Source organism: Mandrillus leucophaeus, unplaced genomic scaffold (assembly GCF_000951045.1).
Source record: "Mandrillus leucophaeus isolate KB7577 unplaced genomic scaffold, Mleu.le_1.0 Scaffold36, whole genome shotgun sequence".
NCBI classification, from domain to species: Eukaryota; Metazoa; Chordata; class Mammalia; order Primates; family Cercopithecidae; genus Mandrillus; species Mandrillus leucophaeus.
Genome location: NW_012103809.1, coordinates 6501687 through 6518706, shown reverse-complemented (window position 1 = coordinate 6518706; position 17020 = coordinate 6501687). Strand labels below are relative to the sequence as shown.

At 42.5% G+C, this 17020-nt stretch overlaps 1 protein-coding gene across 1 annotated transcript in view; it reads right to left on the bottom strand.

The window, feature by feature from the left end:
* The window catches only part of PHACTR1 (phosphatase and actin regulator 1), a 552716-nt gene that overhangs the window by 349791 nt on the left and 185905 nt on the right, over window positions 1–17020 (bottom strand). The window contains 1 exon segment of the mRNA XM_011989667.1: window positions 16064–16077. Coding sequence (XP_011845057.1) covers window positions 16064–16077 — 14 coding nt within the window.

Below are 17020 nucleotides of genomic sequence, written 5' to 3'. Positions count from 1 at the left end.
CCCTCCTCCCTCCCTCTCCTTCCTTCCTTCCTTTCTTCCTCCCTTCTTTCTCCCTCCTTCCCTCCCTCCCTCTCTTCTTCCCTTCTTCCTTCCTTCTTTCCTTTCTTCTCCTCCATTCCTTCTTCCTCCCTCCCTTCTTCCTTCCTTCCTTCTTCCTCCCTCCCTTCCTCCTTCCTCCCTCCCTTCTTCCTTCCTTCCTTCTTCCTCCCTCCCTTCCTCCTTCCTCCCTCCCTTCCTCCTTCCTTCCTTCTTCCTCCCTCCCTTCTTCCTTCCTCTCTCCCTTCTTTCTTTCTTCCTTCCTTCCTTCCTTCCTTCCTTCCTTCCTTCCTTCCTTCCCTCCAGCATGGGGAGGATGTCAGTCTTTTTCATTTCTGTGTGCCCTGCACACCCAGCCCTGTGCCCAGCATTGGCAGATACTCATTAGGTATCAAATTTATTCTCCAGAAAGCTGAGTGTGAATGCCTGTGCCGGTTCCTAACAAAGTAGTCAAGAACATGAACTTTGGACCTGATCTAAAAAAATAACTTGGCCATTTTCTTTCTAGTTGTGTGATCATGGCAGGGCAGGGATAGAGTGAAGCAAGTGACAAGCTTAGGGTGCTTGGTTTAAGGAGGTGCCCATTCCCAGGTGCACTGCACCAACCTCAGAACGGGCACATCCTGAAAGTCTGCACCCTATGTGCCTCATTTGTCTCACCCTAGTCCTGGGTCTGAACTGGGGATAAGTGCCTTCATTCTCTAAACTTCATGTATCAAGCAAGGGTAGTAGGACCAAACTCAAATGCCAAACTCATTCTGGCATATAAGTCAAAAGGCTGACTTATAGCTAAATGAGATGTTTGCTGACTTACAGCTAAATGAGATGTTTTGTACGGTGTTTGAAATAGGATTAATCACTCAAAAGTGTCAGCAGTTATTATTAGGGGTTCTATTTTCCAGCCCCTTAAATTTTACAGCATAATCCCCACCCATCCCCAAAAGCTGCCTGACATAATAATGCACACCTTCTTACAGCTACTTCTTTCTGTTGTTTATTTTGCTCCTACTTTACCTTGGCCTGACCTTGGCCTTGTTCAAAGGGGCACTTTGATAATGACAGTACTTTTACATTCACTATAATTCCACAATTTATTAATTATAATGTAGATAAAAATTTATTGTAATATTGCATTCTGCCTCACTCCTTATAGTGCCTGGCAGGGAAAATAGGAACAGGAAAAGAAGCAAAAACGTGATAATGAATGGATTACCATTAATGAAGAGATAATGAAAAACATTCATTAATATCACTGCAAAGTCAGACTCCTTGACAGTTTATTTCAGATGACAGATTTTTAAAAGTTCTTAATCTGCTCTGTTAAACTGATGAGTGATTCACACTGGGGAAGAAAGAAGCAACTGAAGTTTCACAATGCTAACGGTACGAAATGGTCCCTCCATGTGGATTTTGAGTCTTCTACAATTTATTGGAAATTTTCACAGGTTTATGAGTATAAAACACTTTATGCTTCACTGTACTCATTGTCAGGTAAATTGGAGGCAGGACAAAAACAAATTTAGTTATTTTCTTTATCTCTCCTCTTTTGTTCACCATCCATTAAGCTCATTTGGAAGCTTTCAGCAAATTTGAGCAGATATTTATCTGTTAACAATAACAACAGCAATAATAATAATGCCAATGTTTCTTGAGCAAATAATGTGTTTCAGGCTAAATATTTACATGTTAGTTTCTCTCTTTTTGATAATTATCCTTAAGGTAGATATTACTTATTACAATGTTTTGAAGATGGAAAAACTAATGTAGACTGAGGTCAAAAAGTGATTTTGTCAATGTTACACAGGCAGTGATGTGTGTGAATTGAATTTATGCCCTTATGACACTAAAACCATTGCTCTTTCCATTGTACTCCAGGGCTCCTAGAGTCCCAGGCACAGTGCTGGACTCCAGGAATAAAAACAAAAGATGCAAAAGATGTAGGGCTCTCTCCTTAAGATCAGGGTCCAGCAGGGATACCAACACTGACTACAGGCATAATACATATTTAACTCTCTACACATAAAACGATGACTTAACTTGACTTTGGAATTAGATTGCAGTGAGGAATGCCAAGTGCACCAGAGCCCAAAGTCATGGGCTCATGGGAAGCATCACAGTGGAAAAACTCTCCAGAACCTTTTGCATGAGGAAGTTAATTCTAAGTTTTGGAAGGCACTTGGGTAAAATATTGATCATATTTCCTTGATTCTGAAACACGACTTCTAGATTGTAGGGATCCTGCAGGATCTTAGTACCAGTGTGCATATCCGATGTGATTGTGTTTCTTTTTTTCCTTGAAGTCTTTACAGGTCAGGCACGGTGGCTCATGCCTGTAATCCCAGCACTTTGGGAGGCTGAGGCAGGCAGATCACGAGATCAGGAGTTTGAGACTAGCCTGACCAACATGATGAAACTCCATCTCTACTAAAACTACAAAAATTAGCCAGACATGGTGGTGCGTGCCTGTAGTCCCAGCTACTCAGGAGGCTGAAGCAGGAGAATCACTTGAACCTGGGAGGCGGAGGTTGCAGTGAGCCAAGATTGCACCATTGCACTCCAGCCTGGGCAACAGAGTAATACTCAATCTCAAAAAAAAAAAAACCAAAAAAACAGTCTTTACAGGCTGGGTGTGTGCAGTGGCTCACACCTGTAATCCCAGCACTTTAGGAGGCTGAGGCAAGTGGATCACTTGAGCTCAGGAGTTCTAGACCAGCCTGGGCAAAATGGCGAAATCCCATCTCCGTCTCTATTTCAAAAAAATTAAAAATAAAAAGTCTTTACAAAGCCAGTGGTGAGCCCTATAAAACAACGGTATTTTAAAAATCAAAGAAATTTCACAACTTTTTCTTGTTCCTGGACTACCACTAAAAGGTCAAAGTTAAAGCTCAGGTGATCTGAACGAATGGTTGCTTCCATCCTGAGTGCAAATTACATTCAAATGGTTTCTTTCACCAAAACACACCTGGTCCCCTTCTAGGGGTCTGGCTGGGATTGTGCTTTTTGCTTCTATCTTTAGATTTATAATATCTTGCAATGGTTTTAGGCATTGGCTGGTGATTTTATATGATGGGGCACGATTTAGGAAGCTTAATCACCTATGACATGTGACGCATTGTTTTACGCTCAGAAGACATCACATCAACTTAATGAATGTCTAAAACTACAACCAGACAACCTCTGTATGCTAATGAAACAATGATAATGATGACATCTCTCACAACACATGGGTAATTTTATGTACCACAACAGAAGTAATGTCAACAAACATGATTATAAATGCACTGTCAAAATTTGTGCTCAAATCCTTTCACTAGGTAGAGATGCAATTACGTATAAAACAAAATTGTGTTTGCAATGTGAAGTACGGATATGTGTGCGTGATTACAATGGCTACAGCATAAAAATTACCTCTAGGCTGTTCAAAAAGAGTAATAGAAATTTTAACATGTCAGCCTAGTGTTTCCCCAGAACTCTCTGATAATTCCTAGATGAGGAGGAAATGGGAGATTTGAAAATGGGCCAAATAGCCAGCCCTCAACCTAAGGCAAGTCCTGTCTGGTGGAAATATACTTGTGGCTCTTTATAGGGATGGTTACCTGGAATGACTTATAAAGGTGATCCATGGTGCAATGCTTTTGTTTGCCTGGGAATAACACAGCATGGGAGAGCACAGGATGAAAGCTAAGAGTGACATGCTGTTCCTGTTGTCATTGTATCTGTTTCATGTCACTATGAATGGTGCCAAAGCTCCACACCATAGAAGGCAGGATAGCGTTTTTTGGGTTCTTTTTAGTGACCATTGAACACGAATTGCATTCTATGTTTGGCGCACCATCAGAATAGTGGTGCCTGAATTGCCAGTCACCCTAAATTTCTGAGTTCTGAGTTCCTGAGTACAACTCAGTGAGACTCAGTATTGACATGAGGGGTGATATCCACCTCTCGGTTTGTGCTGCTTTTCCTTTGTTTGTTCATTCATTCATTTTTATTTAGTTTATGGACGGGGTCTTGCTGTTGCCCAGACTGGAGTGCAGTGGCACAATTGCAATTCACTGTAATCTCAAACTCCTGGGCTCAAGCGAACCTCCCACCTCTGTCTCCTGAATAGCTGGGACTGTAGGCTCATGATGCCACCTGGCTAATTTTTACTTTTAATTTGTTTACATACAGGGCCTCACTTTGTTGCCCAGGCTTATCTCAAACTCCTGGCTTCAAGTGATCCTCCCACCTCAGACTCCCAAAGAACTGGGATTATAGGTGTGAGCCGGTGCGCCTGGTCTGCCTGTCATTTATGACTCTCCTTGGGGTTGACCAAAGGGAGCAAGCACAACATGAACATGAATGCTGTCAGGAAGGCATGATCCCTCCTGAGCATCAACCTAAATTGAAGGTCTGGAGCTAGGCTCCAACTCATCCCAAGCAAGGCCATCCTGAGATGCTGACTGGCTGGAGAAAAATCCAGGCTATGCTACAAGTCTTATGACAACTTCACTCAACAACGCTTATTAGCACCTTCACTAACAGAGAGGCTGATCTGAAAAACATAAACTGGTGTACAACTTGAAAAACTGTCCCCAGCCATGGAAAACATAATTGATTAAGCCTATATGAAGATTAAGTGAAGAATGCAAGTGCAGCATTGAACTTGGAGCCTGGCACACTTGCTTTGGAAGCCACAATTATAATCACAGCTCACCTCTGCTACAACCAACCTTAAAAAGGTAACAGTATCCTTCAACTAGAAGTCGTTTGGATTTCTGGGTGAGCATGAGTGGAGCACTACAGTACCCTTGAATGCTGATAAGTTGAAAGTAAAAAACATTAGTCATTCATCACTTTGACAATTTATTCTACTCAAGAACCCAGGCCCAGGAATATCCAATTCTCCTGAGATTTATTAGTTATTAATCATTGTGAGTTAGCAAATGAAAATTTACTGAGTGTCAACATTATGCTTTATATCAAGGGTGCATATATTGGAAGATCTAGCATTTTGATTTTGATCTATTTTTGTCTCCTACAAGATAGGTATCCTGACCATCTAAATGATATCGCTCTCCCAACTGCAGAGATATGGCAATAAATTTGTCATATGGGCTGCTGGTGCTCGTTTCATCATTCATCCATTCATCATTCAACAAACATATACAGAGTGCCTACTCTGTACCAGGTGCTGGGCATAAATTGTCAAAAAATAAACAGTCTGTGCCCTCTAGTGTATAAACACATGACAAAGCCTGACACGTAAACAAGTCATTTAAAATATTGCATGTTGGGAAATAAAATGAGAGCAGGGAGAGAAAAATGACTAGCTGGCTGGGAAGATTTTAATAAGAATTGACATCTGAGCTGGAACTTGAAGGATGAATAGAAGTTTTCCACTGGAGAAAAGCAAGATGGGTGACTTGGTTTGAAGTAGAGCTGTGGAAATTCAGGGTTTTGTATGAGAAATTCAGTCTGAAGGGAACTGAAAGATGAGGCTGTACAGACATGAAGATTGTGAGTAACCGCCTGCCAAGATGAGGAGTTTGGAAAAGGGAAGTCATAGAGGGAGGGTGGTTTGGTTTTGTTTTAAGTTAATAAAGTAGTTTTTGGAGCAGTTTTAGGCTTACAGAAAACTGAGCAGGCAGAGATACCGATACATTACCCTTTTCCCCACGCATTACAGGGACACCCATGTATCACCCTTTTCTCCATGCACAGGTTTTCCTGGTATTAACATCTCACGCTAGCCAATCAGGCACCAGAGGTTTTCAATCAAGGACGTAATACAGATAATTTTGTTATTTTGGGAAGCTACCTGGTAGTCATGCAGGTATGGGGCTGGAGTGAGAATGTACTGGTGGCAGGACGACCAGTCATGAGGCTGTGACCAAAGTCCATGTGACAGCAAAGAAGAGGATGAACGAACTCAGAGGCGGTAGGGGTGACGAAGAAGACGGGTTCAATTCTAGAGACATTTATCTGCTAAGTTGTTAGCAAGATTTGGCAACCAACTGTGAGAAGTGAGTAGGAAGGAGTTTAGTTTGGGCCACTGTGCCGGTCAGATTTATTATAGCTCAGCTCCAAATTCACCTTTCAGTACCTGCTCTGTGATAATAAACTGGACTCTAAGCATTTCTCTTCTACTGTGTCCATGGAGGGTACTGGAGGGACATTGCAGGAAGAAAGACACTTCTCCTCCTGTGTTTTTTTGTTTGTTTGTTTTTGAGAGAGAGTTTCACTCTATCGCCCAGGCTGGAGTGCAGTGGCGTGATCTCGGCTCACTGCAACCTCTGCCTCCTGGGTTCAAGCGAGTCTCCTGCCTCAGCCTCCCAAGTATCTGAGATGACAGGTGTGCATCACCTTGCCCTACTAACTTTTGTATTTTTAGTAGAGACAGGGTTTTGCCATGTTGCCCAGGCTGATCTCGAATTCTAGAGCTCAAAGTCATCCACCTGCCTCGGCCTCCCAAAGTGTTGGGATTATAGGCGTGAGCCACTGCCCCTGGCTCCTTCTGGTTTTGATGCTAAGTTTTGCATTTTCTTGCTCTTGCTCTGGTGGTGCAGATGTGTGCGTGTGGACATCCAAAGGTTCCCTGCCCCAGCTGCACACCCAGAATATGCAGTCCCTGGGTCACCTCACTGCCCTGGCCTGGCATCACATTGCTGAAGCCGTCTTTATGCAGACAAGACATACTCCAGGACTTGATCTCCAACTCCCTTGTGAACTGCCCATCAACCCGGGCTCACCTGCATCACAGAGGGTCAGTTCCTGCTGCTGAGTGACTGCTGATCAGCTCTGGTGTGGACAACCCAGCCAAACTCTCCATCATCCAGTGGACTGCAAGAACACTTTCTCCAGTGGACCTGAACCTCGGTCCTTACAAGGGAACCCAGTTCCAAATTTGTCCTTACTTGCGGACTTTTTCTTAGCTCTCGACTGCCCTTGAGAGTCCTCTTTATACTTACTCCACTGTCATAGTTTAATGATTTTTTAAATATTGTTCATTTTTTTTCAATTGGCCGTGTGATTTCTGTCTCCTAATTGCTCCCCCGAGAGAGGAACTGAGTGGATGGTGGTCCTTATTGAGACAGAGAAGGAGGAACACCTTTTGGTGGTAAAGATAATGAATTCATATTTGCAATTGCTACATTTAAGGTTTGTGTGGGACCTCCAGGCGGAGAAATCAAATAAGTGATTAGGGCAAGAATGTAGAACTCAGGTTAGTGATACAGATGTCTTGAGCACATCTGTAGTAGTTGAAGTGAATTGCCCCAGAAAGGACATATAGAGTTTCAGAGCTAAGCAAGGTCAAGAACAGAATCCTTAGGATTCCCCAAGTTTAAGGACTAGGTAGAGTGAAGGAGTGAGCAAAAGAGATGAGAAGGAGCAGTCTCAGAGGTAGGAGGAGACCTAGCAGAGCTGGAAGAATAAGTTATCTCAGTCAGGCGCGGTAGCTCACACCTGTGATCCCAGCACTTTGGGAGGCCGAGGCAGGCACATCATGAGGTCAAGAGATTGAGACCATCCTGGCCAACATGGTGAAACCCCATCTCTACTACAAATACAAAAATTAGCTGGGCATGGTGGTGTGTGCCTGTAATCCCAGGTACCTGGGAGGCTGAGGCAGGAGAATTGCTTGAATCCAGGAGGCAGAGGTTGCAGTAAGTTGAAATTGCACCACTGCACTCCAGCCTGGCGACACAGCAAGACCCCTTATCAAAAAAAAAAAAAAAAAAAAAAAAGAAAGAAAGAAAGAAAAAGAAAAGAAGTTGTCTCAGACCACTCAGTACAATTGAGTGTCTTCAGAGTCTGCTTCAGGATGTTCCCAGAAACAACATCTTCAAAAGTATCAAAAATGAGTAGGGTGTAAACAGGTCACCTCTGTGACCACTTCCTGTTTGTGAGCAGTGATGTGTTATTCAGGAATACCCGGGATATCACTTCCTCTTCATCATGAAACATGCACAAAGGTTTGCAGCTCAGCTGCTGATGATTCTGGGCCACAAAGATCATCAGATCCCCCAGGATTTGAGGCCCTGAGATCCTCTCTGATTTTGAGAGGGGCTGAGATAAATGTGCGATGCATGATGCTACTCCAGAGCTGGAGTTTGATAAGGATACCAGAAAAATCATCCCACCTCTAAGGAGTTCTCTCGTACTTGAGGGCACGCAGGGTGGGCCTCTGGAGTCAGCTGGGAGCCCCTGAAATGAGTGGAGAACAGTTTTATCCATTCAGACATTTCCTGGGGAGACGTGGTCTCAGATGGAAGCTGTTAGTGTTTAATCAGTCCTACCAAGTTCAAGGTTGCCCAGTGCCTAACCGTCATAAGGCTCTTTGGATTTGCAGGAAGGGGGTCGTGGGACTTTGTGTGCTAAAATCTGAGTGAAGGTTTTGACATTTTAAGTGCTCTTGGGACACAGTGACAGCTCACAGCCAATTTGCCTGACAGCCTAGCCTCACAGGCTAGTCACCTGATGACCTCTGGAGCCAGCGCTGTTCCATATTCTGCATGATCTTTCCAAGGAGACATCATCCTTTGTGCTTTTATCAGATGGGAACAATTTAAAATGTTTTCGTTGTATGTCCACCTAGGGTTTTTCTGTAGGAAATGTGGTTTTTAATCTGATATTGCTAAAGTATGCATGCTGGGAGATAGGGGAACAGGTATGAAGCTTTTTCAGGCATGACAAATCCCTCCTACAAAACATATTTACGATGGCTTTAAAAGCCAGGTTTTTGTTTGTTGTTTTTTGTTTGTTTTGAGATAGGGTCTCATTCCAGTTGCCCAGGCTGTAGTGCAGTGGCATAATCTCAGCTCACTGCAGCCTTGACCTCTTGGGCTCAGGTGATCCTCCCACCTCAGCCTCCTGAGTAGCTGGGGCTACAGGCATGCATCACCATGCCTGGCTAATTTTTTGTATTTTTAGTAGAGATGGGGTTTTGCCATGTTGCCCAGGCTAGTTTCGAACTCCTGGGCTCAAGCAATCTGCCTGTTTCAGCCTCCCAAAGTGATGGGATTACAGGCGTGAGCCATTGTGCCCTGCCTAAAAGCCAAAGTTTTAGAACCTTCATTTCTTAGATAAATGAGGATGAAACAAATCTATTCCTTAGCGAAGGTACAGGGTGGGGGAGTGGAAGGCGTGGGGGAGACAGGCCCAACGTGAGTAACATCTACATCCCTTGCATGTTCACTTTTACACCAGGCATAGCCTCACCAAAATTACCAGCCAGAAAAACCTTTTCAAAACTGGACAACAAAGTCTCTCTTTGCATAATATGATGTGTGCACCACAGATAATGGAAAAAAATCACCAACATAGGCCCTCTGATTAGTGTTACAAATGGGGTACCCTGGGAGCCTATCCTTGTCTGCTCTTGAGATTAAATGCTGTTTTGGGTCAAGCATGGTGGCTCACGCCTATAATCCCAGCACTTTGGGAGGCCAAGGTGGGTGGATCACCTGAGGTCAGGAGTTCAAGACCAGCCTGGCCAACGTGGCGAAATCCTGTCTCTATTAAAAACACAAAAAAAATAGCCGAGCGTGGTGGTGCATGCCTGTAATTCCAACCACGGAAGAGGCTGAGGCTGGAGAATCGCTTGAACCCAGGAGGCAGAGGTTGCAGTGAGCCAAGATCTCGCCACTGCACTCCAGCCTGGGTGACAGAGCGAGATTCCATCTTAAATAAATAAATAAATAAATAAATAAAATGCTGTTTTGAAGTACAACACTCATCACATGTCTCTGTCCTTGATGATGTATTTTCCTTTCACCTTCCTCTTTGATCAGTTTGTTTTCAGGTACTAACGTTAATAGAGCTTTCTGGAGAGGATTTCACAGTTGTTGGTGGAGAAGGCTTAGCTACTTTAAATAACAACGAGATTATTTTGTAAAGCTGTTTGGAAAGGGTACAAAGGCACTTATTAAGGTGTTCATTATAAATAAACCCCTTGAAAAGTAGCAAAACTGCAAGGGCTGTTGGTTTTCAGTTGAGATGCCAGTGGTCACCCTGGATTTTGTTTAAACAAAAAATCATTTGAGTATCGTAGGCTCTGGACTTTGCTTTTGAACTAGATAAACTTTGTGCCATCCTGCAGAAAAACAGCCACATTATTATTTAACATATGTTGCCCTCTAGCAGACACCTCAGTATTGCAAGCATTTTATTCAGAAATTGTTTCTACTTACCAGCTCTCTGGCAAGTTCACGGAAAGGCTAGATTTTCTCAGCAACTAAGAGTAAGGATATGCAATATTTCAAAAAGTATATTTTCCTCTGGGGAGTCTTTTTCCAAAGTAAGATACGGTGTGATATATATTCTAATTCTTTTTCTTTCTTTCCTTTCCTTTTTTTTTTTTTTGAAGACATAAAGCCCCAATGTTGATTTCTGAGACACAAAGCCCCCAGTGTTGATTTCTGCAGGGACTAGAAGAAACATAGAAAATTGAAACGAACCTACAAAGAATTTGGAAATCACTTATAGCCATAAGATCGATGGCCAGGCAGAATCCACAACACGGGAAGTTAGGAAAATGAAAGGTAGTGAGGTTTCTAAGTCTATAGGGATTTCCTGAGCACCAGTTTTGCACAGCTTTGTTAAGTTTTGTGGGGGATTGGCTTGCAAACTGTTTGTGAGGTTGTGATTAGACACCTTGGGGACTGTTCCTCACCATCTCCATGCAGCCCCTTTGCCAGCCAAACTGAGCTTTCATGCCAGTCAGAAATGGTGTTTCCCTCTGAGCTCCTGTGCCACTTTGCCACCCTTGGGATGCCTGCCACATGACACCATGCACCACAGTTCTACGTGTACATGTCCCATCTTCCCATCTCTAAGGTTCCCAGAGACTGACTTGCTGAACTGCCATAGTGCAGCCAGATCTGATTCAGATCCAGGCTTCGCCACTTAACCTGTCTTTGCACCTTAGTTTTCTCGTCTGCAAAATGGGAAAATGCCCATCTTCATGACTATGTGGAAGATTAGAGAAGGGCCCACTCATATTGGGCATCCAGTAGACGGCGGATATTACTGACAAAAGGGGAATTCTGTCAATACTAACACGTACGTGTCCATGGTGCTGATGAGCAAAGCTGAAACTGGATCCTTGTTACTGCTTCCTAATTTACTTAAAGAGGAACAAGTTGCAGGTATTTATTTTCACGTGGTAAAGCCTGTTTGTTTTGCTTAGCAATACATTTTCCTAGAGAAAAAAAGAATTTGATCAAGCAGATTTTCTTTTCCTATTTTTCAAAACAAGTACTATATTTTGTTAGTGCCTGAGTCTGCCAATTCTCATTGGCCTGGTATCCTCCTATGATTATGCTTAGGCACCTATCACTGGACACCTAAGGGTTTACAAGACATGAACTGGTAAGTAGGAGACAAATGCATCCTGGGGGGCCGTTATTAGAGTTTCAGTGGTTATGGCACGTTGCTGCTGATGGATATACTAAAGGGCCTGATGTAATCCTTGGTCTATCAGCTTATACAGTAGAGCTCATCTAGGAAGATGTGCAGCGGAAAACCTGCCTACTCCTCCCTCTTGACTGGTCTGGGGCCCCAAGTGTTTTATACAAAGGCTGGACTTGGCTGTGATCTACACAGAATTGAAGAGCAGATGGGCTCATATAAAGGAGCTGAGCCAAGGGAGATTAAGCAGCTCTGTTCTCTAGAACTCACTGCCACCACCAGGAGAAGGCTGCGGGGTTTGCCAGGGCAGGGCTGGACAGATACTGCAGACAATTGGGATCTTAGGATGTGGGGCTTGGAGAGATCACCAATGGATGTTTGCTAGAAGTTGAAGAATAGTGGGAATCATAGGCCCTGGGTATGCAAGAGTGGTGAGATTAGACCCTACTGGGCATGTCTTCTAGGGAAATTTCAAATATTCATGGGGGAGGTCCAAGGGAATGCTGCAGGTCTTAAGTCGCAGCAGCAGCCAGGATGCTCTCCCCTTGATTTGGGCATTGGCCCAGTTTCAAATGAGGTCTCATGAAGACTCCACATGGCAACCGTACTATGCTGGCATTCAACCGGGAGGGGATACATGGGTCATTGTATTTACACTGCACTTTTACAAATGAGCAAGATTTGTTTTCACCTACTCATAACAATCATTTCTTTCATCTACCTCTTATGAAGACATTGCATCAGGCTCGATGCCATGCCCTTCATACTTTTAAATTCATATCCATGTTCAATTAGTATAATTACAAAAATAAATTTAAAACTAATTACTGTCGCATATAATTATATATCTCACAACTCAGCATTTGCAGATAAAGGAAGCCATAGCTGTTATGACAATAGTTCCTAATAGCCTGGAACTGTGAATTAATTGCAGTTTAAGATGGCACCACAATGTAAATAGTGACATCGTTATTATTGCAAGATCACTGCACCATGAGGAAGAATAGGTTGCAGTGAAATTGTGGGAGAAGGCTCACTAGTTTCCATCAATATGTAACCAAATGGTGAGGAGATGGGCAAGAGTATGACATGAGATGACTGAAAAAGTTGGAGTCTTTAAGGACATTTATTTTTAAATCTTTCTGACCATTTGTTTCACTCACATCCATTCAAGTACTGAATGTACTGTACCTGTGTGACAATGTGGGTCTACACCTTGCCTCTCCACCTCCATTGCCTAAGTACTGCTATGCCCTGATCATTTCTGTTTTGCCCCTTGTCCCCTCATGCCATCATCATCTCTCTATGCAGCCACCTGATGCATTTTACTAAATTGAAATTTGACAGTGTCATTTCCAGGCTTAAAATCATCCAGTGGGTCTTTATGGCTAGCAGATAGCTGTTTTCATGTTGTCAAGCAAACCTGCCATGACCTACAAGGAGATGTGCGGCTTCCTGCCTGCCATGGGTCATCTCCTTCCTCCTGTTCCTCCTACCACTTGCGCATCCAGCACCTGGCTGACCTGCAGTTCCGTGAGCACACTGTTCTTAACCTTTGCATGTGCCTGTGCTCCCTCTTTGTGGAGGACCACACAGAAGCTCCCCCACTTCCCTGCCCAGCTCCATGCCATAGTCACCTGCCCCATTCTTATCTGCCTTTCAAGATTCAGCTCACACTTCACCTCCTTTGCCAGACATTCCTTGACTGCTGCAGGCAGAACTGTCTCCTCCATCATATTTGCACAGCATCTTTTTTCTTTTAATCTCTGCAACTGCACTTAGCACATTTTATTATTCTTTCCACTTATGCATTGGCTTCTTCACTAGACTGTGAATGTGTTAAAGACAGCCACTAAGCTTTCCGTCCTATTTATCCCTGGAACTGAGCTCACTGCTTCATCTACAATAGGCAGCCTCCATATTATTGTCCAATTCTATTTCTAATTTCGATTTATTTTCTTTACATAAACTCATAAAGTAAAACAGGAAAAGTTTGGTCTGGAGAAGCAAAGATGAAGGGGAACTCGATAACCATCTTGAAGAATTTGAAGGGTTGTCCTATGAAAAAGGATTTGGGCTTGTTCTACCAGGCCCAGATGCGATTCTTCATCGATGGATGGAAGGCATAGTGCGATAGATATGAGATCAATATAAAGAAGAACATCCTAAATGTCAACTATTCAAAAAAAGAATCAGCTGTCTCTTGAGTTAGTTGGTGAATGTCTCATAGCTACGTAGGCTAAGCTGGAGATTTTGTGGTAATGATTCAAGTATCACATAGATGGACACACAGGTTGTCTTCTTATATTGTGAAATAATAATTAAAACACGACATTGATGCTCCATTATACTACCTCTCTGCATCGTAAGAAAAGGCCTCAAGGAGCCTCTAACAAGGCAGAACCAAACTCACAGAAGGAACCTGGACATCTTTCTTGAAAGCTCCCTCTCATAAACTTTAATAGTGACCAAGCCCTCCCAATTCTATCTTCTTACCACTTTCCATTCTCATTCTCCCTTATTTAACCCCTTTACCTCTGGTGTGTAGAGGCCCTCGCAATCTCCAACCTAGACTATTGTTCTACTCTTCTAATATCCTGAATGAGTAGCCACTCCTTCGTCTTCAAGAAAGATGTTCAGGTTCCTTCTGTGAGTTTGGTACCAGGCTGATCTGGAGATAGTGATCATGTTTGAATGTACTGGGGAAAAATTAATCAAACTTCTAGATCTTCAAAACGGAGGACCAACCTTAGATCAAAATGACCTCCACAAGTAGTTCTACCTTGTTGGAGGCTCCTTGAGTGGAAATGAATGCTTTCAAATTGCAATAACTACACAGAAATAAAAGACAGTAGCAACTATTCATAGAAGTCTTATATAGTGGAGAGAACAAAAGTGAAATTGCTCATAATTTCCAAACTTCTCTCCTTCTTCCCCTATCTGGCTCTCTGGAGAAACAAAAAATTCAAGCTGATTAGGTTTGGTTAACTTATTTCTACTTTAAACTATAATTATTTTTCTGATGCACTAGTAATATGAGCTTCTAACAGTTGCCTCAGACAGTTGACTAACCAAAGAGAATTTTGTAATGTAATAGAAAAAGCCAATTGTTCATTGAAGGGAACTATGTCAGTAGCTGAAAGGACTTTAAAAAGAGGAAATGCCAACTATAGAATCTCATTAATATTTCAAATTAAATCTTCATTTTTATCTAGTGGAAATATTCAAATTTTGAAGGAGGAAATAGAGAAACCTTATAATAACATGATTACCAGTATTGGCCGACTCTTAGTCTATCTGCCTCAATTCTTTTCTCAGGGAACTTTTCTGTGCCTCTTCATGTGATTCTGATGGGTACATCCTTCAAGTGTGCTGTCCAACCACGGTGGTCGAGCTAAGTGTCAATCAGAAAGCCTCATTTCTCTAAACGTAATGATTGGTCCAGAGTGGGCATGTGACCCAACCAGAACCAACTGGAGTTCTTTTGGGGGACTGGAAAGCTTCACTGAGAGTGGGTTTCCCATTAAAAGGTCATGAAATGTATTCAGTTTCCTCTGTGTAGAAGGATCCTGCTAGAAAACAAAGACAACAGAACCAAGAGATAGAGGCACACAGAAAGGGTCATGAAGACATTTGAGGGTCTGTGTTCATCCTTGCCTAAGCTAGTACTATCCCTAGAGCCAAAAAATTCTCCTTTTATGTGTTTGTTTATTTTTAGTTAATTTTGGATTTTAAAGGAGAGAATACTGACTGATTTCATACCCTGCATTGAATAGTGCTTTTTAGTTCTCAAAGCTAAAAACATACAGATGATCTGAGAGAAGGAAATATTTTAGTTTATTATCAAGAGTGCTTTTTATTGAAAGCTCTGAAAGCATCTTTAAGCATGAGGTTTTTGGAGGGGGAAAAGGCTGACCCCTTGAGCACTCTAGCGCTATGATCATAGGAAATGAGAAAATAGAAACACATAATTTATGTGTATTGTAAGCCAAGTATCAATTCTGAAATGTTTTGATATCCCTCCCAAATCTCTAGATTGCAATAATTCTATAGTCAAATGCCACCGAGCATAAGAAGTAATATATTTTTAAGTCATTCTGTCTAACTGGTTAAAACCAGAGCTGTCAATAGGCCAACTACCAGAGATTTAATTTTACACTCAGACCGCAAGTGACATTTCCATGAATCTGACTATCTCATATATAGACAATGACAGACACACAAAATGTGCCTTAATTAGTCTGTTATATAAATAGAAAAGCAGAAATAAAGTGAGAGAAAGGCAACTTGCAAAACCATTCTACTTCTGTTCTAGAACTTTAAAATAGTTAGAAGCAATACTAAAAGTTATTCACTCAACCCCTTTAATATGCTATGTTGGGACATTGTCACACATGCATCCCAGGAAATTCAATTAATGAGATGTTGCCATGTAGGAATATTCTAAGCCCCTATTATCCTAATTTTCATCTTAAATGTACAAAAGGTGCCCACTGACTTAAACTGGTAAGTTAAATATAAAGCAATATTAATTTATGGTTGTTTTATGAAACTGGCAAACACTCCTCCTCACTCGAGCCACCAAAATCCTGTCTTTGGATCTCTCTTCTCTGCCTGGTTAATTCCTTGTCATCACCTTCTCTGGATGTCCTGTCAGGCCCTCTCCCTCCTGAGCCTGTTTTAGTGATCCGTCTCCTACTGTCTGTCACACAGAACTGTCAGTCTCCTCTATCTCCTTCACTAGACCGGAAATGACGGCAAAGACCGTGTTACCCGCAGTTCCGGACCCCAGAAGAATAGCACAATTCCTGGCATATAGGAGGGGTTCGATAAATTTTGTGCTTAACTGAATATATGGCTGCTAATTAGACACATAGTATGAGAACAGGCGGCTCTAGAACCCGTGCTGAAGGTCTTATTAAAAGATACCCATCATTTTACACTAGATTGAGTTTAAGGACAGGAATATGCATTCCAATGGATCTCACCTTGAAAATGTGCTTCAGTGGTCGTTTACCACCAAACCTTTGACTTCCTATGAGGACACTGGTCCTGCACCCCCGTTAGCTCCAGGCTTTTCCACCCTGGGTGGTCATTAGAATCCCCTGGAGAAACTTGAAAAACCTATAGCTATCTTGTCCCCATTTAAACCAGGCTCCATGGGGTTGGGACCAGGCATCATAATTTTTCAAAAGTTCCCCAGGTGATTTTAACATTCAGTGCAGGGTTGAGAAACATGGAATTAGCTGGTGGGTAGAAGCCTCCCCTACCATCAAGTCGGCTTTCCATTTGACTTTCCTGCTATTTTATGAAAGTAGTTGGAATCTTGGCCCAATAAATAACACTTATTGCTGAGTGCTCACTGCGCGCCAGGGACTTCGCATACCTCATCTCGACAAAATCACTATTGTTCCCCTTGGATACAAAAAGAAATTGAGGCTCAGAGGGGTTAAGAAGCAGCAGCGATGAGATTGAGATCCATCTCTCTCAGAAGCCAGACTGTGCCCTTTACACGACATATTAGGTTGGTTGGATGGGGTTCTGATTATGCTAGACTGAGTCGTGGTCAGTGCCTCGGGGAATGTAATAGTTC